This window comes from Panthera onca, chromosome F2 (genome assembly GCF_046562875.1).
Source record: "Panthera onca isolate mPanOnc1 chromosome F2, mPanOnc1 haplotype 2, whole genome shotgun sequence".
NCBI lineage: Eukaryota > Metazoa > Chordata > Mammalia > Carnivora > Felidae > Panthera > Panthera onca.
Genome location: NC_138356.1, coordinates 63,736,255 through 63,758,859, shown reverse-complemented (window position 1 = coordinate 63,758,859; position 22,605 = coordinate 63,736,255). Strand labels below are relative to the sequence as shown.

Sequence of the window (22,605 nt, the reverse complement as noted above, 5' to 3'; positions counted from 1 at the left end):
AAAAGGTCAGTGAAGAAGTAGGTCATAGGAACCAACTTTCTACCACCAACTAAGGCACCACCCAATGCCCCTGGGATGCCCTACTCTGTAGTTTCCTATAATTTCACCCAGAAGTTGAAAGAAAATGCCTGCTCATTTCCTTTGAATTCAACCTCTCACTCACCTGCCCATCTACTCACCCACCCACCTCTTTTACTTTGACCAAGTGGAATGTTCCTTTCAGGCAGACTCCGCTCTCATGGGCAGCAAGAATCCCAGACAGACTGCAGGGTCCCTGGGAGAGTTCACATCAGGCTCTTAGAAGCTATTAATGCACGGACGTATACGGATGAGCCTCTCTCTTGAAACTTTGTATTCATTCAGGCCACTGTAAAATTTGGCCCAGAAGACACCTTAGAGAAAGCTGAGTGAGCAGTTTGCACATCCTGCCGTGGCGAGTTTGTCGGTCTCCCCAGGAGACTGAAGGCTCTTTCCACCCTAGGAAAGTTGCTCTGCTCTGGACACGGGCCTCGGCCCCTCTCCTGACACCCAGCTCACACTAGGCACTCAATGAAGGGATGGATCTAGTCCAAGCCACTGTCTCCCAGATATGACGGTCCCCAGGCCCACAGGAGAGAGATTCCTTTTCCAATTCTACCAGGGCCTCGCTCCTGCTCCAAAGTGTTTGCATAAAACCCGGCTGCTTATTTTTAGAGACAGAGCAGACCGCGCTGGAATCAGACTTCACTACCTCCTGCTGTGCCACCGCGGGCAAGGAGCTTGCCTCATTTGCAAAATGGGGCGAAAAAGGGACCACCTTCTTTAAGGTGGTTGGAGTGAAGGATTTGGAAAATTATGCATGTAGAGTGCTTATCACAAGGTCCGGCCCTGGCCGAAAACTGGACAGTTTCGCCCGCGAGGAAGTGGGGGTTGCTGACGGGAAACCGGCGGAGGAGCAGCGGAAGGGGTGGGGGAGGGCTCCGCGTGGCGCCCCGCGGGGTGGCAGCGCAGCTCCCGCAAGGTCCCGCCGAAGCCGCCCCGCGGAGGCCGGGCTTTTCTCCCGCGGCCCGAGTTCTGCCTCCGGTGAGCGGCCGCGGCGGAGATCACGCAGCGACGGCCTTTGGACCCTCCGAAGGCACGCTCCGCCCCGGAAACACGCCCCCTGCCGCCTTGGCGCGCTTTTGAAAGTCTCTTCCCTCGCCCTGGTACGTTTCGCCGGCTCCCGGCTGCTCGCCGAGCGGGTGCTCTCGAGCGCGCCCACAGGGCCCTCCGGGACGCGGTGGGAGCCCCGAGGCCGCACAGCGATGAGGACCCGCGAGGAGGTGGACGCGACGCTCCAGATCGCCAAGCTGAATGCGGCCGAGCTGCTGCCGGCCGTGCACTGCCTGGGCTTCGGCCCCGGGGCCGGCGCCGCCGCGGGTGACTTCTGCCTGCTGGAGCTGGAGCCCGCGCTGTGCCAGCAGCTGGAAGCCGGGCACAGGTGAGCCGCCAGCCGCCGTCCCTTTGCCCCGCGGGGAAGCGCGGGACCGGGAAACCCGGCCGCAAGGTGCATTGATTTGATCAGGGGGCTGGCCGCTGCCCGGATGCCTGGTCCCCAGCGCGCTGCCTTTTTCTGAGGAGTCCGCACCACCACTGGCGGTACACTTAGCTGGACTGGGGTGATGCTACAGGACTGTTCCATCTGATCTGGGAGGCCTGCGTCCGCGGAAACCAATCAGGAAACATAACCTCAGTGACGTTTTGCAGACCTTCACGGTGATGCCGGGAAGTGCACTGAACCCTTCGCCATTCTAGCTTAAAATCCAGGGCTACTGTCTAATATTTATAGAGTTCTCCTTGCCTTCTACTTATATTCATTTCGAGACAATCGGTAGGACTGTAGAGAGTAAGCTGAAAAACGTTTTACCGAGTTGCTAATTGTGAGAGGCCCTCCAAAAACAGACCTGCTTGGGGTCGTTTAGTGGGAATCTGAAGCTGTTTCTGATTTTGGGTCAGCTACACATTTGCCGCAAAACCATGGGTTAAAAAACACAGTCCAGGGAGGAGTCTAGAGAATCATTCTCTCAAATGTGTGCCCTCCCAGCTCCTGGAAATTAGGAGTTAGGGCTCTGGTTTGTTTCTTTTCTACACCACCCTTCTCCCAACACCTGTATTTCATTAGGTAGTTTGTTCTCTTGTAGATTCCTTTAAATTGAACTCCTCAAGATTTCAGTTTTCATATTTACTCATCTGGCAGTATTATAGTTAACTGGCCAGCCTCCAGCTGCTAGCCACAAAGTATCTTTAAGGGAACGGGAGCCTCACTGCTTGGTTTTCATCCCCACTGAGTTCTTGGCGAGCTAAGAAGGAACTTCAGGTGTGTGGACCTTCTTTTTATCCAGTTATTGTTCATCCACCTGGCAATCCAGAATGACCCGGAAATGTGTGCTGTGAAAACATTTTTGCCAAGGACGGATAGTTGTTTTAAACAAAATATTGAGGCCTGGATAGTGCAATGTAGAAGTAGATGTTGAAGAGTGGGTACTTGGGACTCTTAAGTGTTATTAGCACTGGGAAGCTAAAAATAAAAAAACAACATGCATTCTTTTCACTTAAACTGAGTCTTTGTTTTTTTGTGTTTTTTTTTTTTGTTTTTTTTTTTGTTTTTTAATTTTTTTAACATTTATTTATTTTTGAGACAGAGAGAGACAGAGCATGAACAGGGGAGGGGCAGAGAGAGAGGGAGTCACAGAATCTGAAACAGGCTTCAGGTTCTGAGCGGTCAGCACAGAGCCCGACGCGGGGCTCGAACTCACAGACCGTGAGATCGTGACCTGAGCCGAAGTCGGACCCTTAACCGACCGAGCCACCCAGGCGCCCCAAACTGAGTCTTTGTTTTAAGAAGTGCTTACACATTCTTCTATTTCAGGTTTTATTTTTGTTATTTCTTTAAAAGAAGTGAATAGTGTACAGGAGGGTTAAATGTTTTATAGACAAAACTGCTAGGAACTGCTCCCTTGCTGTCAATCCCATCATCTTTTTTTTTTTTAAGATTTTAAAAAATGTTTATTTATTTTGAGAGAGAAAAAGGAGAGAGGGAATCTCAAGCAATTTATCCTGACGTGATAGACTGAGCCGAAATCAAGAATCCGATGCTGAGCCACTGAGCCACCCAGGTGCCCCCCCCCCCCCGCCCATCTCCATCTTCAGTGTTTCCTCTTCTTCCTCACCTCTGTCCTTCCTCTCTTCTTTCTTCTTGCTCCTTTCCCCCTGTGAGCCTTTGTCAGAGCTTTACTGAAGTTTGTAAACCTATCTGTTTTATATTTTTTCATTCAGCGTTGCATCTCTTTTCATAAAGTCCCAATATCTTTGCAACAAGAGCTGATGGGTAGGCTAGGATGTGTCCTTTGATTGTTAAGGGATACTCAGAACAAAACAAGAACCACTCCTAGGTGGATACCCAGACCACCAGGTGATGATGATCATCTGGGAGCTTGTTAGAAATGCAGAATCCTGGGTCCTGTCCCAGGCCTGCAGATTGGGATTGTTTTTTTAAGAAGATTTTCTAAGATGCCGGTGCATAGGTTTGAGAAGTACTGCTTTAAGGTGGTTTAGGAAATTGACGTTGTGACTGAAGCTACTGGGTGCTTTGTCTTGTGCTTTTCCAAGCAGTTTGCGTGCAGATGTCATGTGGTAACATTTGGACTCTTGGCCTCTTTGGATCTTTCTTGCAGGTTGAATTATTTTTCCTTGGTGAGGCCACCTGGTGCCCCTCTGTCTCTCAACTGGCTCTGGCATTGCTCTGTGGAGCCCAGCATTATGTGAGGGTGGTGAGAACAGGGGCCAGACACAGCCTCAAGACTTAATTTTAAATTCTACAGGCCTAGAGGCCTTCTTTATAATGAAGATGTCCATTGGTGACTCAACAAACCATGTATTTTCTCTTCCCGTTTTCCTGCAGTCTTGTGATTCGTGGTGATAAAGATGAGCAGGCTGTGCTGTGCAGTAAAGACAAAACATATGACTTGAAAATAGCAGACACTTCCAATATGTTGCTTTTCATTCCTGGTTGTAAAACTCCTGACCAGCTGAAGGCGGAAGAAACACATTGTAACATTATTCATACTGAGGTACTGTTATTTGTGTTCTAATTTATATTTGAATCACAACACGTGTGCTAATATTGCCTTTAATTAAAATCTTTAGGTGTGAAATGCATAATCACAGGGAGCCTGAAAGGCTCTCTAATGAGATTTAAAATTTCTTGGCATCATTTGCTTGTTTGGAGTCTCGTGAGGTTGTCTTTATTTTCCCTATTTGGTGTTTAAGTCCTAGACAAGTTGACCATGTCTGTCTGTGACACAGAAAGTTTGTTATGAGGTGACGTATTCCAAGCGTTTTTACCTACTTTTAGTAAGCCTTGCTGTATGTATGTTTTGAAAGAAGACTCCCTCAAACCACAACTAGCACCTTAAGTAATATGTATGAGGCAGAGAAATGAAGAAACTGGAGTTTGTGAGGCAAGTATGCGTGTCTCTCACCTTTGAAGTCCATTTAGTTCATTACTACCTCTAGCCATGTATGACAAAGTCTTAATTATTATGGAGGCTACTTGTGGCAGATGCCAAATAGAAGTCTCCGTCCCGGTTAGCTTATTACACATGTCGTGATCAAAACACAGCCCTTAATTCTCTCAGAATGATTTTAGGCCAACTACTGCCTTAGAAATAGAATTGGAATCGAAATAAGGGAAAATATTGGGAAATCTCTGACCCACGATGTTGCTAGAACAAAAGAAATTCAGGTAAATTTTGTATTTTGTTTTTTTTCAGGGAGGGGGAGGGTCTTTTAGTGGTAATTAACTAGAAACATGGGCAGTTTAATCTTTTTTAGACCACGTTACTTTCTCATCGGTTACCTGTTCTGTTGGTGTTTTTGCGGGCTGTAACAATACCGGAGTACCTTTGAGCTCTCCTTATGGGAATTGTGTGCACTGAGACTGGGCAAAGCTTAACAAAGTTCTACCAACTAAAGTGTTTTTTTTTGTTTTTTTTTTTTTTTTAATTTAATTTAATTTATTTTTTGAGAGGGAGAGAGAGACAGAGCATGATCGGGGGAGGGACAGAGAGAGAGGGAGACACAGAATCCGAGGCAGGCTCCAGGCTCTGAGCTGTCAGCACAGAGCCCGATGCGGGGCTCGAACTCATGAACTGTGAGATCATGACCTGGGCCGAAGTCAGATACTCAACTGACTGACCCACCCAGGCACCCCTCTACCAACTAAAGTTGTATTTATTTATTTATTTATTTTCTATTAAAAAAAATTTTTTTTTAATGTTTATTTATTTTTGAGACAGAGCGAGACAGAGCATGAGCGGGGGAGGGTCAGAGAGAGAGGGAGACACAGAATCCGAAGCAGCCTCCAGGCTCTGAGCTGTCAGCACAGAGCCCGATGCGGGGCTCGAACTCGTCAACCGTGAGATCATGACCTGAGCCGAAGTTGGACGCTCAACCGACCGAGCCTCCCAGGTGCCCCACCAACTAAAGTTTTAATCTGAGGTTGCACTTCAGATGTCTGAAAGGGCTAGATAAGGAACGCGCATACGCAAAGCAGGCTGTTGTTGCTACATAGGGACCCCAGTCTCAGCAGGTAATAGAGGATGGTGGAGCCTGTGGCAAATTGAAGAGCACAGGCCCCACGTAGGTGGGCAGCCGCAGCTTGGTCTTGTGGGAAAGCAAGCCCAGAACTGCCAAATCTTCCGATTTCGTGTTTTCAAGTAAACCTTGACATTTAGATCTTGGGGCAAAATCTAATTTGTCCACACTGGCAACTAATTTAAAATCTGTACTAATCCTCACTTCCCCACAACACAAAGCACACGCCAACAGCTGTGCTTTGGACAGAGCCTGAAGGCTGTGAGTTTGTGGACACGGATGAAATCAGTCTTTTTGGTTTGGTCCTCACCCTCCTCTTTTGGAGTCCTCAGATTTATCAGCATCATCAGCTGGTCTGGGCCGTGTCTTTTGTCAGTCAAGCCTTGTACGAGCTTGAAGGTAGAAGCATTCCCTGACCTTCCATTTCCGAGTCAGAAGGCACTCCATATGTAATCCAGTTCAGCATTTTTTCCTTATTTTGTGTGAACCATTTACTGGGCACCTACTAAGTGCCAGACACTGGCAAGTCCCGGAGGTAGAGAGGGATAACAGATAATGTATCATTTAGCCGCTGTCAGCTGGGTTTCTCAGAGTCATAAGCCTCTCAGTAATTTCAACAGTCAAATAAGGAATTAGCTGCAATTCTAAATAGTAAGAAGTTCTTGCAGTGAAAAGATGTGTCTCATCCTTAACTTTCTGCCACATTTTGACACCATGAACAACATAGAACAAGGATGCTCTCGCCTTTCACATCCCTTCATTATCTGAACACTGTGATCATGTCTCTTCCTTGTTCTCCGTTTTCCTGCCTAAAAAGACTCGTTTTCTGTTGTTTCCATCAGGTTTGCAGAACAGTCACCATCCTGGTCATTCTTTTCTGGGCACACCCTAGTTCCCAGAACATGCTAGAGATATGGAGCTCAGTGATTGGTTCTATGTTGGCAGTTTTTAAATTTTTTTTTTAATGTTCATTTATTTTTGAGAGAGACAGAGAGAGACACAGTATGAGCAGGGAAGGGACAGAGAGAGAGGGAGACACAGAATCTGAAGCAGGCTCCAGGCTCTGAGCTGTCAGCACAGAGCCCCATGTGGGGCTTGAACTCACGACCTGTGAGATCATGACCTGAGCCGAAGTCAGACACTTAACCAACTGAGCCACCCAGGCACCCTGGTGGTGTCTTCTTAATTGGGGTTTGGAAAGATGTTTCCTGAAGATACCCATCCGTTTGCAAAGATGGCTGGAGGGTACCTTCTCAACAGAAACCAGAATGCTCGGCTCTCTTGTTTTCTTAGAGAGCAGATGAGTTGGTTGAGATTTTGTGTGAAATTTTCATTTACAATAGCCCCTGAAAGGCTACAATATATTTATACTTTCTAGATCTTTGGTTTTTCTAATAACTATTGGGAATTAAGAAGATGCAGACCTAAATTAAAGAAGCTGAAGAAACTTTTGATGGAAGATGCCTACGAAGGACCTGACAGTCAAAAAGAGAAGGATTCAAATCATTCAAAAGTAAGACTTATTTTTATTCTTTTTTAATTGAAAAATTGAACTGTAATTAGAGGTACTTAATGGTGACATTCTTATTTTTAATGTTGGTATTATGAAAATTTCAAATACACGCCAAAGCAGAAAGACCCCATATATTTATCACTCAGTTGAACATTTATCAGCGTTTTGTCAATCTTGTTTCTCCTGTCCCCCTGCTGCTTCCTACCTTTTTTTTTTTACTTCTTTTTCTGGAGTATTTAGAAAAAAAAATTTTTTTAATGTTAAATTTGAGAGAGAGAGAGAAGGGAGGGGGAAGAGAGAGAGGGAGACACAGAATCTGAAGCAGGCTCCAGGCTCCGAGCTGTCAGCCCAGAGCCCGACATGGGGCACGAACTCATGAGCCGCAAGATCGTGACCTGAACTGAAATCGGATGTTTAACCAACTGAGCCATCCAGTCACCCCTTTCTGGAGTATTTTAAAGCAAATCCTAGATATCATGGTGGCTACATAGCTAAAAGCTCCGCGTGTTCCTAACTATGAAATACGTTTTTTAGAAGTTAAATTAATTTTTATTTAATTAAAAATTATAATTAGGAGCTCTTCAGAAAAAGAGGCATTATGAAAATGGAAAGTATTCTTATTCTATTATGAGAATTAACTAATTCCTAGAAGTATGGAAAAATATTTATAAGCCAAGTAAAGAAATGTTCAAGTTTTTGATGTAGTTCAATATCATAACTGTACTGGCATTCTGAAGGCTGTATTTACGTTACTTCTCTTTTTCTCCATTGACTTTTTTTTTTTTGGTAACCACTTTATTGAGATACAATTTGTATACCAGACAGTTCATTCATTCAGTGGTTTTAGTACATTCACAGAGTTGTCATCACCATGATGAAGTTTAGGACATTTTTATCACCCCAAGGAAACCCTGTATTCCTTAACTGTTGTCTTCTAAACTTCTTTCCCTGCTTCCCTCTCCCACCCAGCCCCTAGCAACCACTAATCTTTCAGTCTCTTGATTTACCTCTTTTGGGCATTTCATATGAATAGAATCATATAATATATGACCTTTTCTGACTGGCTTTCTTTTCTTTCTTTTTTTTTTTTTTTTTTTTCCTGACTTGGCATATTTTCAAGGTTCATTCATGTTGTAGCATATCTTAGTAGTTTATTTCTCTTTATACTCCATTTTATGGATATACCACATTTTGTTTAGTCATTCCTCAGCTGATGGACATTTGGGTAGTTTCCATATTTTATTATGAATGATACTTTTGTGAACATTCATATACAAGTTTCTAGGGGACCTGTGTTTTCCTTTATCTTGGTTATATACATAAGAGTGGAATTAATGGGTCATATTGTAACTCTTTGTAACTTTTTGAGGACTTGTCAGACTGTTTTCCAAAGTGGCTGCACCATTTTGCATTCCCATTGTATGGGGGCTCCTCAATTTCTCCGCATCCTTGACAACACTTGTTATTATTTGTCTTTTTTGTATTAATACCAGTGGCTTTGAATTGGTATCATTGTGGGTTTTTTTTTAAATTTTTTAAAACTTTTTTTTAATTTTGTTTTTGAGATAGACAGAGACAGAGTGTGAGCTGGGGCGGGGCAGAGAGAGAGGGAGACACAGAATCCGAAGCAGGCTCCAGGCTCTGAGCTGTCAGCACAGAGCCCGACATGGGGCTCGAACCCACGAACCGTGAGATCATGACCTGAGCTGAAGTCGGCCGCTTAACAGACTGAGCCACCCAGGCACCCCTGTATCATTGTGGTTTTGATGTACCGTTCCCTAATGACTGGTGATGTTGACCATCTTCTTATGTACTTCTTGGCTATTTGTATTTCATTGAAAAATGTCTATTCAGGAACTCCTTTGCCCAATTTTTAATTGGATTATTTGTCTTTTTATTACTGAGTTGTAGGAGACTTCTTTATATAATCTAATTACAAAGTTCCTTATCAGAAATATAATTTGCTTAGGGACACCTGGGTGGCTTAGTCAGTTAAACCTTCGACTCTTGATTTTGGCTCAGGAGCCCAGGAGCCCCGGAGCCCCACATCAGGTTCCCTGCTGACAGCACAGAGCCTTCTTGGGATTCTCTCTCTCCCTCTCTCTCTTTGCCCCTCCCTGGTTCATGCATACACATGCAAGCACCCCCCCCCCTCAAAATAAATAAACATTAAAAAAAATATATGTTTATCTTTTCTCCCATTTTGTGGGTTATTTTCTTACTTTTGATTTTTTAAAAAAAATTGTGATAGATATACGTAGGATAAAATTTACAGTTTTAAACGTTTTTATGTGTATAGTTTTGTGGCGTTAAGTACATTCACATTGTTCTGTAACCATGACCACCATGCATCATCCATAGAAACCTTTCACGTTCCCAGTATGGGACGTTCCCAATATGCCCATCAAACGCTAACTCCCCAGTATTCCCTGCCTCCCAGCCTCTGGCAACTACTACCCTACTTTTCATCTCTATGAATTTGACTATTCTAAATATCCCATACAGGTGGAATCCTGTAATATTTGTCCTTTTGTGTTGATGATATTTTGAAGTACAGTTTTGCATTTTGATGAAGTCCAATTTATGTTTTTTTCTTTTGTCTCTTGTGTTTTTGGTATTGTATGTAAGCAACGTATTACTAAATCCAACATTATGAAGATTTTCTTCTACGACTTCATGTAGTAATCACTATACATTAAAAAGAGAAATTAAGGCTAAATTTTGCCTTAATCTGTTCTGTGTATTTATTCCCCCAAATTTCGTAAGTCTTAAAAAAATATTCTTCCAAGCCTTTAAAATGTTTTTTGGTTTTTTATTTTCTTGTTTCAGTACACAACTGAAGATTTGCTTAATCAAATTCAGGCAAGTGAGGAAGAAATAATGGCCCAGTTACAAGTTCTAAATGCCTGTGAGATTGAAGGTAACATTACTTACTGTGATTATTCATAAGAATGGAATTGGGCATCATGTGTGAGAGAGATTTATGGCCATCTTGATCCTATTGCACACTATTTACTTTTATTTTGGGCTTAAAGATGATGATATTTATATTTTTGGGGGTGGGGTCGAGACTGTGTGACCTTTACCTGAGGAGGTCAACCGTGACCAGTGACTCCAACCATTCCTTACAGGGCTTTTCCTTGAAGCACATTTGGTCCTAAGCATTGGAAATAAAGTTTTTAATGATGAATGCCTGCTGTTAACTACCATGGTATATGGGTACCAGGAGTGTTGAGGTTAGAAACCAATGGATTTTAATGCAGCCTTGTGTATTAGTCATTTCTTGCCTGGGGATGGGTAAGATTTTGGTATGTGTCAAGGGGTGCATAGATTATTCCTAGCATTGTTTCTGAGATTGACATCACACATTCCCTTTTCTAATGTTGCCTTGATTCTTTGGAATAGCAATAGTAACATTCTTTCTTGGAAATTGTGGATTTGTGCTTGATTTGTTTCTCCAGGGATCGTGGTAGAGCCTTCGATTATAAGATAGGATTTCATGATCTTTTACCAGAATAGGGAGAGGTATCTTGATGCCCTGATTTTATCTTGCCACTGGTTCACATTGTACCTCTGCGTCTATTGACTCTTGAGTGACCTAGGCTTCTTTATGAGCACGAGAACACTTCTGCAAGACAGCTGGGATGAGAATTAGAACCATGGCAGTGCCCCACAGCGGAGTTCAGTGTGTGGGATATCAAACCTACAGTCTTCACCTCCTTTGTATGACGTTCTAATGAAATCACTATTCCAGCTACAGGTTTCCACATTTCCATTTAGATTGACAAGATTATTCTGAGATAATTGAGTGTTAAAGTACATGAAAAAAATCAGTGTTAGTCCTATGTAAGGTACTTTTTAAAAACTGCTTGCTTTCTCTCAAGACACAATTCATAATAATTAGGAGAAAAGCATAAAAGGAAGCATTGCTTATAAAGAAAGCTAAGACTTTGGTGTCTCTTCTTTTGTACCGGGCAAGAGCATGCTGCTTCTTTATCGATCATTTAGCCAATTAATTTGCTTAAGATGTTCTTTGGTAAAGATTACATTTGGAATTTGTAGGTTATTGGAGGATTCTTGACTTTGATTATGAGATGAAACTTCTGAATCACATAACTCAGCTTGTGGATTCTGAATCTTGGTCTTTTGGTAAAGTTCCTTTGAATATGTGCCTTCAGGAACTTGGGCCATTGGAGCCAGAGTAAGTATTTTAATCGCTGTCCCTCCACATTTCCTTTAAGGAAAGAAAATTATTTTTCAGGGTGGCACTAAACCCAGGGCATAGGCTATTTATAACTGGATATCATATAGACATTTAAAAAATATATAACCAGGAAGAGCTTAGGAATTTTGGTCGCTAGGCTGAGTAAATGTGCATCATCTCTGGTTTTTTTTCCTGCCATAAAAAATGTAAAGAAATAATTCTATTTAAGCTATCTTATGATAATAAGTGTAGGCTCACATAATTCATGTAAGAATGTTTAGCGTGGGCCTGGCACATAATGGCTTCCTGTTATTTCTTAGTTAGTTCCTAGTGTAAAATTTTATGTGGCAATCAAAATCACTTAGAATTTCAGATCTCAAATTTATATATTAAGATTTTAGTTAGGAAAGGTGTTTAAGATATAATGCATAAAAATGTGATAACTTTCCAAATGAGTATTTTTAAATTTTTCAGGGAAATGATTGAACACTGTCTTAAATGTTATGGAAAGAAATATATAGAGGAAGGTAAGATTTGGAAAGTATCTTAATTTGTGTGTGTTTAAAGTTGGTGTAGGTTCACCTGGGTGGCTCAGTTGGTTAAGCATCCAACTTCGGCTCAGGTCATGATCTTGTAGCTTGTGGGTTCGAGCCCTGCGTCGGGCTCTGTGCTGACAGCTTGGAGCCTGGATCCTGCTTCGGATTCTGTGTCTCCTTCTCTCTCTGCCCCTCCCCACTCACGCTCTGTCTCTGTCTCTCTCAAAAATAAATAAACATTAAAAAAAAATGTTTAAAGTTGGTATGCCTTTCTGAAGCGTGTGCCTGTTAAAAAGAACAACTCTGTGGGCTTGTGAGTTGTATATAATGTTTTCTGAGAAATTGCATTGAGGAAAAGGAAATGTTAGTAGTGCTTTGAATTGTCAGCATGAAACCATCTGATCCCTTATCCTTAGGTGAAGTTTATTTTGAACTGAGCGCTGATAAAATATGCAGAGCAACAGCACAGATGCTACTTCAGAATGCAGTGAAATTTAATCTGGCTGAGTTTCAAGAAGTGTGGCAACAGAGTGTTCCTGAAGGAATGATAACCACGCTTGATCAACTTAAGGTAAGGTAGCAGTCGTGCTTGCTTCCATAACTCACCAGCTTATCGTTAACTGTTGGGTGAAATGAAATTTGTATTGCAGCTGAGTTTGGAGCCACTTCATCCTCCCAGTCACCATTTCCGCTAGGAGCACGCCGTGCATTCAGTCCGTCACTGGCTTTAGAACACTTCTGTCGCCTCAGCGAGATCCCTCAAGCCCGTGTATGGTTAAGCCTGCTTCCCACCCGGTGTATCTCATCTTGTTGCATCATCTTCATAATCTTCCCCGTAGCTTCATCTCTTCCCGCTTCTCTCCTGCTCGCTGCATAGCAGCCTTCTTGCAGGTTTTCAAGATCACCAAGCTGTCCTACCTTAGAACCTTTACATAAGGCTTTTTGTTCTAGAATGGCCTTCTTTGTCATTTCGCCTTGCCACCTCCTATTTATCTTTGAGTCACTTCATCAAGGAGGCTTCCCTTTATTCTAAAAAAAATGCCTCCTATTTTACTCGGCCATAGCACACTGTGTTTTTCCTTCATGGTACTTACTGCTTAGCCCTGGGAAAATGTTTAATTGTGCGGGTTTCCTACTCTCTACTTAGATAGGATTTTGTTCACTGTTGCTTATCAGTACATAGCATACTGCCTGGTATGTAGCATATGCTCAGTAAATTTAAAAAAAATTTTTTTTTTTAACGTTTATTTATTTTTGAGACAGAGACAGAGCATGAATGGGGGAGGGTCAGAGAGAGAGGGAGACACAGAATCCGAAACAGGCTCCAGGCTCTGAGCTGTCAGCACAGAGCCCGACGTGGGGCTCGAACTCACAGACCGCAAGATCATGACCTGAGCCGAAGTCGGACGCTTAACCGACTGAGCCACCCAGGCTCCCCAATAAATATTTGTTAAATCGTGAAAGGATTTGCTCAGTATTTACAGAGTTCCTTTTATGTCTAGGCACCATGCTAGATGCTGAGGGGAAAACATCACACAACGTGCCATCAAGGTTCTAAGCCTGGGGTCTGGGAATGGGGGGGTGCATATCTCATGTATAAATCTCCTCTAATAATGTAGAGTGATCTGTGTCATGGGAAGGACGTGTACACGATGTTACGGGAGCAAAGGAAAGGGACTTATTCACCTGCCTGGTCAATCAGAGATGATTTTCTGAAGGAATGGCTGTTTTAGCCGCTGGGTTTGAAAGAATGAACTGTTAACTCTCAAGATGGAAGGGCAGAGATGAGGATCCAGGATAGCATGTTCCAAGGCGTGGAGGGACACAAATTGGGGCACTGTTAGTATGAAGAAGAGTTAGAGTAGAAGTTGCTGGTGAGTCAGTGAGGGACACTATGGTCTGTGCTAAGGAATTTCAGCCCTATTTAGAAAGCTCTTCTGGGACCCTTTAGTGACATCAAAAGAGCTACCTGATGAATTTTGCCTTTTGGGAAGAACACTGACCTTGAAGATGGTTGGATGGAAGGTTGGCTAGATTGTGAAAAAGGAGAACTATCCAGGCTCTCTATACTTAAGTACTCCTGAGAAAGTACTGACTAAAGAACTAGGTGATGGAGCATCGATAGAGAAATGTTGAGGCCTTAAAATCTATAGGATTAAGTGACCACTTAGGTATGGGTTTGAATAATGGAATCTAGGATAATGCCCAGGTCTCCTCATGTCCTAGGATAATGGGACTAGAGCAGGTTTGGGTGACAAACACAATGAGTTCATAGATAGGTTTGGATAGAGTTCTTGTGCCTGGAAGGGAGATTTGGGTTGAAGATATATATATATACACACACATACCATCTAGCAAGTAAGTGGTGCTTATAGTTATGGGTTTAGTTGAGGTTGGTTGAGCCACCCAGGACAGTGACAGTGAGACAAGTCGAGGGGTCGGGGTAAAGGCCCAAGGAACTACAACATTGAGGTAGGAGGAAAATGAGATGGTGATGTCAGAGATAGAGATTCAAAGAGGTAGGGATCAACATGAATAAAGAAAACAGGGCTAGCAAGACGAATCCAAGAAAGGGCCCACTGGATTTGTCAAGGACACATTGGTAACCTCGAACTAGAGCTATCCTGATAAATTGTGCAGTAGGAGCCAGTAAATTGCAGAAGGGGAAAGGAGAATTCACTGTTTGATGGAGGTGGTTTTGTGAAAAAGGCTATTGAAGGTCTCTCTGTAGTTTGTGTGTGTTTCACATAACTGACATTTTAAATGGCTTGGGCTCCGGTGAACCTAAAGGTAAAAATGAGTTATATTTAAACATTAGACCATCATTTTAACTGCCCTTTTTCGTTTCATTTTTTCATAGGGTTTAGCCTTGGTGGATAGACAGTCAAGACCAGAAATCATATTTTTGCTAAAAGTAGATGATCTACCTGAGGATAATCAAGAACGTTTTAATAGTCTGTTCTCTCTAAGGGAAAAGTGGACAGAAGAAGATATTGCTCCATATATTCAGTAAGTCGTTTGCTAAAATGGATTGTCTTCTCTGTCGTTCTCGACAACTTCCAATCCTGGGGTTGGAGAACGTGTTGTCTTTCATCCTCATCCTGCCTCTGAAACCACTTCTCTGCCCTCCTCCCTGCAAAACTGCAGCTCTTAGAGGAATAGTAAGGCTACATACCCCACTATGACTCTCTGACTGGCACCTCCTATCTTTCCTGCTGCTTTGCTTTAACATCTTGGTAGATGCCAGATTGCAGGGAGAATGATTAGCTCTTTAGTCACTGTTTACAGAACCTCAAGTGCACTAACGTTACCACCTCTTTACTTCTTACCTCTCATGTCCTCTCCTCTCTTTCCCCAGGTTGGATTTCCTGGTCTGGATCTCTAGCTTCTACTGTGTGTGCTTTTCTCCTATTGCCCTCTCTCTCCCTCTTGTCATACCTCTCTGGCAAAAATCTGCAAAGATTAAACCCAACTTTCTGCTTCCTCTATGCCTCTACCTGGGCAAGTGGAATTTCCTGGAGAAAAAGACACAATGGAAGTTGCCAGTCTTACTTAAGAGCTTACGTGGTACTTGGCAGAGTTCTTGGCAAGGCACCGTTTCCTTATGAGACTTTTCTACCCTTGGAGCTCACTTTTCATACTTTTGCTTTTTGCATCATCAATACCTCCTTTTTCCTCTTCACCCTCAGCTTGTGACCTCATTTCTTGAGAAAATAGAAACAGATGAGAAAAGACAAGGACAACCTCTTTCCTACTGCCAAACCTGCCAGCCTCTGTGTGTGTTGTGTCTGCATACACTTCCTTTGCAGTCCCTTGTCTACAATGCATGAACCGTCCCAGCTCCTAAGGCCAATCCTCCTTCTGCACTAGATCCATCCCTCTGGCCTCATTAAAGACGCATATCCTCTACTTATCCTTTTCCCCCTTGTGTTATTCATGTCTCCCTACCTGCTGGATTATTCCCACCAATATATGGTATGCTGTAGTATTGCTCATCTTAAAAAACAACAACAACCTACCGGACCCCATGCCCTCTGTTCTCCTTCACAAGAAACTCCTTTTAAAAGTACTCATTTATATTACTTCGTTTCTGGGGCGCCTGGGTGGCTCAGTTGGTTAAGCATCTGACTTCGGCTGAGGTCACGATCTCGCAGTTCACGAGTTCAAGCCCCGCCTCAGGCTCTGTGCTGACAGCTCAGAGCCTGGAGCCTGCTTTGGATTCTGCGTCTCCCTCTCTCTCTGGCCCTCCCCCACTTGTGCTCTGTCTCTCTGTCTCTGTCTCATAAATAAAAACACTAAAAAAACCTTTATATTACTTTGGCTCCCATTCTTTCCTTAAGCTGATGGCATCCATTTGTCTACATTCAGTGGTCAGTTGTCTTGTTTCTTGGCCTCTTAGCACTGTTTGACACTGTGCAACTGCTTTCTACTTGAAACACACTGGTTTTTTCCCTTCTCTCCCAAGGTAGCTCTTTTTCTGTCTCTTTTGCTGATGTCTCCCTGTTCTTCCCAATCTTTAAATGGAGTGTTCTAGGACTCCATTCTTGGCCATCTTTTCTTCTATGTTTTTTCCTTGGTGCCCTCATCTAGGCTTGAATTTAAATTTAAAGACTTCCTAATTTTATCTTCACACTTGATCTTTTCCCTGCGCTCTAGTTTCTCTTATCTAGCTGCCTAATGAGCATTTCCACTTGGATATCTAAGAGGAATTTTAACTTGCCATGCTCACAACAGAGCTGTCCTGACCCCATCTTCCACATCTCAGTTAACAGCACTACCATTAATCCAGTTACTCAAGTGAGAAGCCCGGCTGTCATTTTCTTCCCTCACCCCCTGGTTCAAACTATGAGCAAATCCTAATGGAGCATCTAGTACCTGCCTCTGAATTGGTCTCCCTACTTGCACTTTTCCTCTTCCCCTCTCCTCCTTTTCAGACTTTTTATTTTAGAAAACTTTAAACATTCAAAAGTGACAATATAACATAATGAACCCTCCCTCTACTCATCACTCAGCTTCCATAATCCACTCATTGCCTCCATTATTTACAACTCAGATCACATTCTGTTTTTCCATTCATTAAAACCCTCCTAGGGACTTCCCTTTATACTTAGAATGAAATCACAGTTGCTTTCCATGTTCTTTAAGGCCCTGTATGATCTTGCCCTTGCTTCCTTCTCCAGCTCCTGTTCTTTTGTTCTTCCTTCCCTTCATGTGTTCCAGTCATAGCCTTCTCCTCTTTGGGGTACAGGAAAGGAAGCTCAAGTTGAGGGAGGGTAGGTAACCCAGGCAAGCACACATAGGTAGCCTATAATGCAGGGTCTCTGTGTCTAGATCTCCCTGTATTACATGGCTTATATTTCTAATGTGGAGGCCATGTGATAGAATTGGGGGGGAAAAAAAAGGACTCAGAAGCCATGCAGACCTGGCAGCAAAATTTGGCTCCATCCTTGGCTGCCTGAGCTAGTTTCCTCATATCTAAATTTTTTTTTTTTTACATTTATTTATTTTTGAGAGAGAGAGCACGCGCGCGCACACAAGAGGGGGAGGGGCAGAGAGAGAAGGAGACACTATCCGAAGCAGGCTCCAAGCTGTCAACACAGAGCCTGAGGCAGGGTTCAAACTCACAAACTGCAAGATCATGACCTGAGCCGAAGTCAGACGCTTAACTGACTGAACCACCCAGGGGCCCTAGTTTCCTCATATCTAATGTGGGGTTAAACAATAAATTACTTTTACTCTTTCTGTGAAGGTTAAATGAGATAATACATGTAATGTACCTAGTTCAATTAAGGCTTAGTAACCACTCCCTACCCTGTCTCTCCCACAAACACACATTCTTTCTTTCTTTTTTTTAAATTTTTTTAACATTTTATTTTCTTTTTTTGAGAGGGAGAGAGAGAGACAGAGCATGAGCAGGGTGGGGCAGAGAGATAGGGAGACAGAATCCAAAGCAGGCTCCAGGATCTGAGCTGTCAGCACAGAACCCGATCTGGGGCTTGAACCCATGAACGTGAGATCATGACCCCAGTCGAAGTTAGACTCTCAACCAACTGAGCCACCCACGTACTCCTCACATACACACATTCTTATGCTTGTTGGAAAGATGGATTTAGATGAGAGAGAAATAACTAGCACTGTGAATATTATGTTATGTTCCCTAATATTTTCATGCTATTAATTTATTTTTTCATTGTTCCCACAGAGATTTGTGTGGAGAGAAGCAAACCATAGGTACATTACTCACGAAATATTCTCGCTCTTCAATACAAAATGGTGTTAAAGTTTATAACTCAAGAAGACCCATTTCTTAAAAGAACAACGCTTTATAAAGTTGATGGATATAAGAAAAAGATTCTTTCATGTATTTGTATTCCAGACTTTAAAGAACATACTGCCTTGAGGCATTTTTCTCCTCATTCCTAAGCATGTTGCAACTACTGCTCTTTTTGCCCTTAAATGTAATAGGAAATTTCTGTATCTTTCAAGTTATGTTTGCATTATGCATACAGTGTAAAGGACAAAAGAGAGTGGGGTTTACTATATTTAGAATACCTAAGGAGTCTACACATTTTTATTTATAGAAAAAGAGTTTTGTCATTTTTTATATTTGAAATTGCATTCAATTAGGATCTGATATTCTAATCATTAACAAATTTAAAGGCTTTTTCAAAGAACTAAATAGTAATAGTTTCCTGGAAGAGAAATTTATTCAGTTAAATGTCATTTCTCAAGGGATTTCTCCTCTACTTTCAACATTCCACCAGAACAGAGAGTCGCTGGATGTTCTGTTATCTAAATTAGTTGTTTTCATTGATGAAATTGGCTTGGTAATAGCTCCTGTGTTGCCTGGCTGGTATAGACATATACTTTGGGATGAAACAGATTTGATATTCAATCTTTTGTGAAGAATGCTAATAGAGCAGTTTATAATCCTATAATGGGTAAAACTGACACAGCTAATACTAGAAAACGCCAAGTAATTTCTAGTTGGTTTTGGAATGCTTGATAAAGTTTGTTTATAGCTTTATTTTCCTAATTTGTATTCATTTAGACCAAAGTTCAAATTAACTTTTCCTTAGCTAATAAACTTGTCACCAGGACAGTTTGAGGGGTTAGGCCAAAGTTAAATATGATCCAAGGTTAAAAAAAATGTTAATCTACAATTACCTGAGATTTAACCGTTACTGAAATTTACAATTGTTCTATTCTCTTGTACGTGAACTGCAAGTTACTGATGGCTTCAAAATATTTGTCTTTCCAATAAATGTTTTATTATCAGTGTGCATTATTATTTTTTAAAGTACTGAGGCAACAGTACCTAGTAAGGACTGTGGAGTTTGAGTTAGACTACCTGGGGTCTAATTACACGTTTTCCAGCCCAAATAAGCTGGGCCCAGTGAGTTCATGGTGTCTGTTCACACAGCAAACCAGCAGGACCCCCCCACTCCTGGTTTCGTGTATCCCTGGCTACTAACACCCCTACCAACCTCCTGTCCCGTTCTTCGCAAGCCACTATATATTTGTGTCGTATTTCCTAAATTTTAACAGTTCCCTCCCACAGAATATATACGGTCAAAGAGGCGAAACCCTCTAGCGCTATCGTGCAAGCCCCGCCCTCTGACCCAAAGCTTCCGGCTTCCGCCCGCGCCGCCGTTCCACTTCCGCTGACTCCAGAGGTTAGAGGTGACAGGCAAGATGTCGGCTGACGGTGCCTTTGAGCGGTTGCTGAGAGGAGCATCTTCGTGACAAGCTCGGCGGAGGGGGCTGAAAGGAGCCGGATCGAGGGAGCGAGTTCGAGGCGGCGGCAGATTGGACGGGGCCGGGTGTGGGCGCCGAGGGAGCCCTGGCCGCTGGGCATGACTGTCGGGAGCGAGGGGGAGCGAGGAGTGGGAGGTGCCGGAGGCCGGTAATACCCCGCAGCCCCCGGGAAACCGGGAAGCCAAGCTCGGTGGGAGCGCTTCATGCCGCCAACTGGTTTAGAGCCCGCCAGAATGAACAGGAAGAAAGGAGACAAGGGCTTTGAAAGCCCAAGGCCGTATAAATTATAAGTATTTTTTCATCTTCCTTTCCTCTTCTAGCTTTTGTTTTTATTAATTATACTTGGTGATTGCTTGAAACTGCCTTTGTGAGCCTGGGAAATCTAGTAGGAAACTAGAACCCATTTACAGTGATGGAAATGGTGTTTGTTGGATATCGTGTATGGTTTTGAATGACAGGGTTATTCAACAGATTTAATGTCCTTTGCTGGTTAATAGGTGTTTGTTTTTGTTTTTGTTTTTTGTCATATATATGTGTATATGTGTGTGTGTGTGTGTGTGTATCTATATACACACACACATTTTTTTTATCTGTTTATTTTGAGGGAGAGAGAACACGAGCAGGGGTAGGGGCAGGGAGAGAGGGGGGAGAGAGAGAGAGAGAGAGAGAGAAAGAGAAAGAGAAAGAAAGAGAGAGAAAGAATCCCAAGCAGGCTCAGCGCTGCCCCACGGTGGGACTCAATGTCAGGAACCGTGAGATCATGACCTGAGCTGAAATTAGGAGTATGACGATTAACCGATTGAGCCACCCAGGGGCCCTGATTGTGTGTTTTTCTTAAAGTACCTTGCTGTCTTTTTTTTTCCAGAGAAATCTTTTTCCATTTGTTTTGCTCAGTTTAAAACATGCAATTACCTTAATTTGCAGGATTTAAAAAAAAATTTTTTTTTTAACGTTTATTTTATTTTTGAGACAGAGAGAGACAGAGCATGAACGGGGGAGGGTCAGAGAGAGGGAGACACAGAATCGGAAACAGGCTCCAGGCTCTGAGCGGTCAGCACAGAGCCCGACGCGGGGCTCGAACTCACGGACCGTGAGATCATGACCTGAGCTGAAGTCGGCCGCTTAACCGACTGAGCCACCCAGGCGCCCCTAATTTGCAGGATTTTAAAGGGAAAAATTAAGTATTGTGAGCTGGTTATTCCTTGTTTATACTTGAATAGGCTTATGCTTTCGTTTACTAAAAGTACTTTTTTTTTTTTTTTTAATATACAACCCATCAGGTCGTCTGCATCAACAACATAAACTTTCAGAGAAAATCTGTTGTGGTGAGTATGTTCTCAACAATTATAAGCAGTAACAAGTCACCTTTACAATATTTAGAAACTTTCACTTCCAGATAACTGTGTTTCAAGAGTAGGTGAGATTTGGGATTCAGATATGTATGACTCCAAGGTGAATAGCCTTGCTGCTATACTGGCTGCCTTCTCAATTCTTCTTTCTTTCTTCTTTCCTTTCTTTTTTTTTTTTTTGTTTCCGGGTTAATATTTTATTCCATTTAATCAGTTGTGGAATGTGAAAGTCTGTATCACCAAGCATTTTAGAATTGTGAAAGAAACAAGAATAAGCCCATAGTGAAATTTCTTCTGTGAAAAAAAAATTAAGGTTAGGGCTCTCATTGACTTGACTTGGCTGCTAGGAGGCCAGTTTTGTTTTCTAATTCTTGGCTGACCTGGTTTAGGTAGATTGCTTTGTAAAGTTTTAGATAAGGTGTTTGAAATCTAGTAAACACCACCCCTTCCCTTTAATACATATAGATTGCATAAATATCCTTGGAATATAGAAGTCTTTGGCTACCTAAGTGCTTAATTTGGGGGGACTTGTATTAAATAGAATCTTAGCTGTTTTTATTTATTTTTTGGAGGTGTGTGTGATGGCATGAAATTCCCCCCAGATGTTATCCATGTATTCATATGTTTACTTAAGATGAGCTATATAGTTAAAAAAATGGAACCTCTTCATAGGAATCTTAGAATCCTTAAAGGTTTATTAAGTCCCATGTCCTCAAAGAAATTTCTCAATCAATATTCCTTACATATGATAACAGCTGACCCTTGCACAATGTAGGGGTTGGCGTCCCAACCCTCCGCACATTAAAAAATACGGGTGTACCTTTTGACTTTTCAAAAACTTAGCTACTAATAGCCTGCTGTTGACCAGAAGTGTTACCAATAACATGAAGTCCATTACTGCATAATTGGTATGCTTATTATATACTGTGTTTTTATAATAAATATTGAGAAAGAACATGTTATTAAGAAAATCATAAGGAAGAAAAAATACGTTTACAGCACTGCACTGTATTTAACAGGACAAAATCCATATATAGGTGGGCCTGTACAGTTCAAACCTGTGTTCAAGGGTCAATTGTATTTACCTTGTACTTCACAGAAGGATACTTTAGGTGTGTTGTGTTGTATGAATTGGGTAGGGAAGATAGGAGAATTGGGGAGTTTAGTTAAGAAGTTATTGTCATATTCTTACAATGAAGCCCTGAAAGAAAATAACAATAGTGAAAGTGGTATAGAAATAGAGTTGATATGGTTGACTGAATTATAGTGAACATTTATTGAGTATATACTATGTATGAGACTGTTGTAAGGTTTTATGTGTATGACCTCACTTAATCTTCACAATAACCCCATGAAATAGATACTATTTTACCTTTATAGTTCAAGCAGCTGAAAAATTTCAGACTAAGTAACTTTCTTCAGGGTGTAAAGTTAGCAAGTGATTGAGCCATTTAAAAAATTTTTCTTTTTTTAAAATATTTATTTGGTTTTGAGAGACACAGAGTGAACGGGGGAGGGGTAGAGAGGAAGGGAGACACGGAGTCCGAAGCAGACTCCAGGCTCTGAGCTGTCAGCGCAGAACCCAACTTGGGGCTCAGACTCATGAGCCGTGAGATCATGACCTGAGCTGAA

General features: G+C 42.3%; 2 protein-coding genes across 4 annotated transcripts in view; both read left to right on the top strand.

Annotated features, from left to right (window-relative positions):
• The first annotated feature begins 597 nt into the window (after positions 1-597).
• DSCC1 (DNA replication and sister chromatid cohesion 1) lies at positions 598-18,185 on the top strand. 2 transcript variants are annotated; one of them, XM_060611225.2, is made up of 9 exons: positions 601-1,459; positions 3,920-4,088; positions 6,992-7,126; positions 9,956-10,046; positions 11,189-11,327; positions 11,805-11,857; positions 12,283-12,437; positions 14,727-14,875; positions 18,069-18,185. In XM_060611225.2, the coding sequence occupies exons 1-9, from the start codon at positions 1,284-1,286 to the stop codon at positions 18,175-18,177; spliced, it is 1,176 nt and encodes a 391-aa protein (XP_060467208.1). In that variant the 5' UTR covers positions 601-1,283; the 3' UTR covers positions 18,178-18,185. The 2 variants fall into 2 exon arrangements, with proteins under 2 accessions (XP_078297587.1, XP_060467208.1); XM_078441461.2 differs by lacking the exons at positions 11,189-11,327; positions 11,805-11,857 and having other exon boundaries at positions 598-1,459.
• A 1,345-nt stretch (positions 18,186-19,530) lies between these two features.
• The window catches only part of TAF2 (TATA-box binding protein associated factor 2), a 95,828-nt gene continuing 92,753 nt past the window's right edge, over positions 19,531-22,605 (top strand). For both annotated transcript variants that reach the window (XM_078441460.1, XM_078441459.1), the window contains exons 1-2: positions 19,531-19,910; positions 20,895-20,949. In XM_078441460.1, the coding sequence (XP_078297586.1) occupies positions 19,828-19,910; positions 20,895-20,949 (138 nt within the window). In that variant the 5' untranslated portion in view covers positions 19,531-19,827. The remainder of the gene's footprint in view (positions 19,911-20,894; positions 20,950-22,605) is intronic.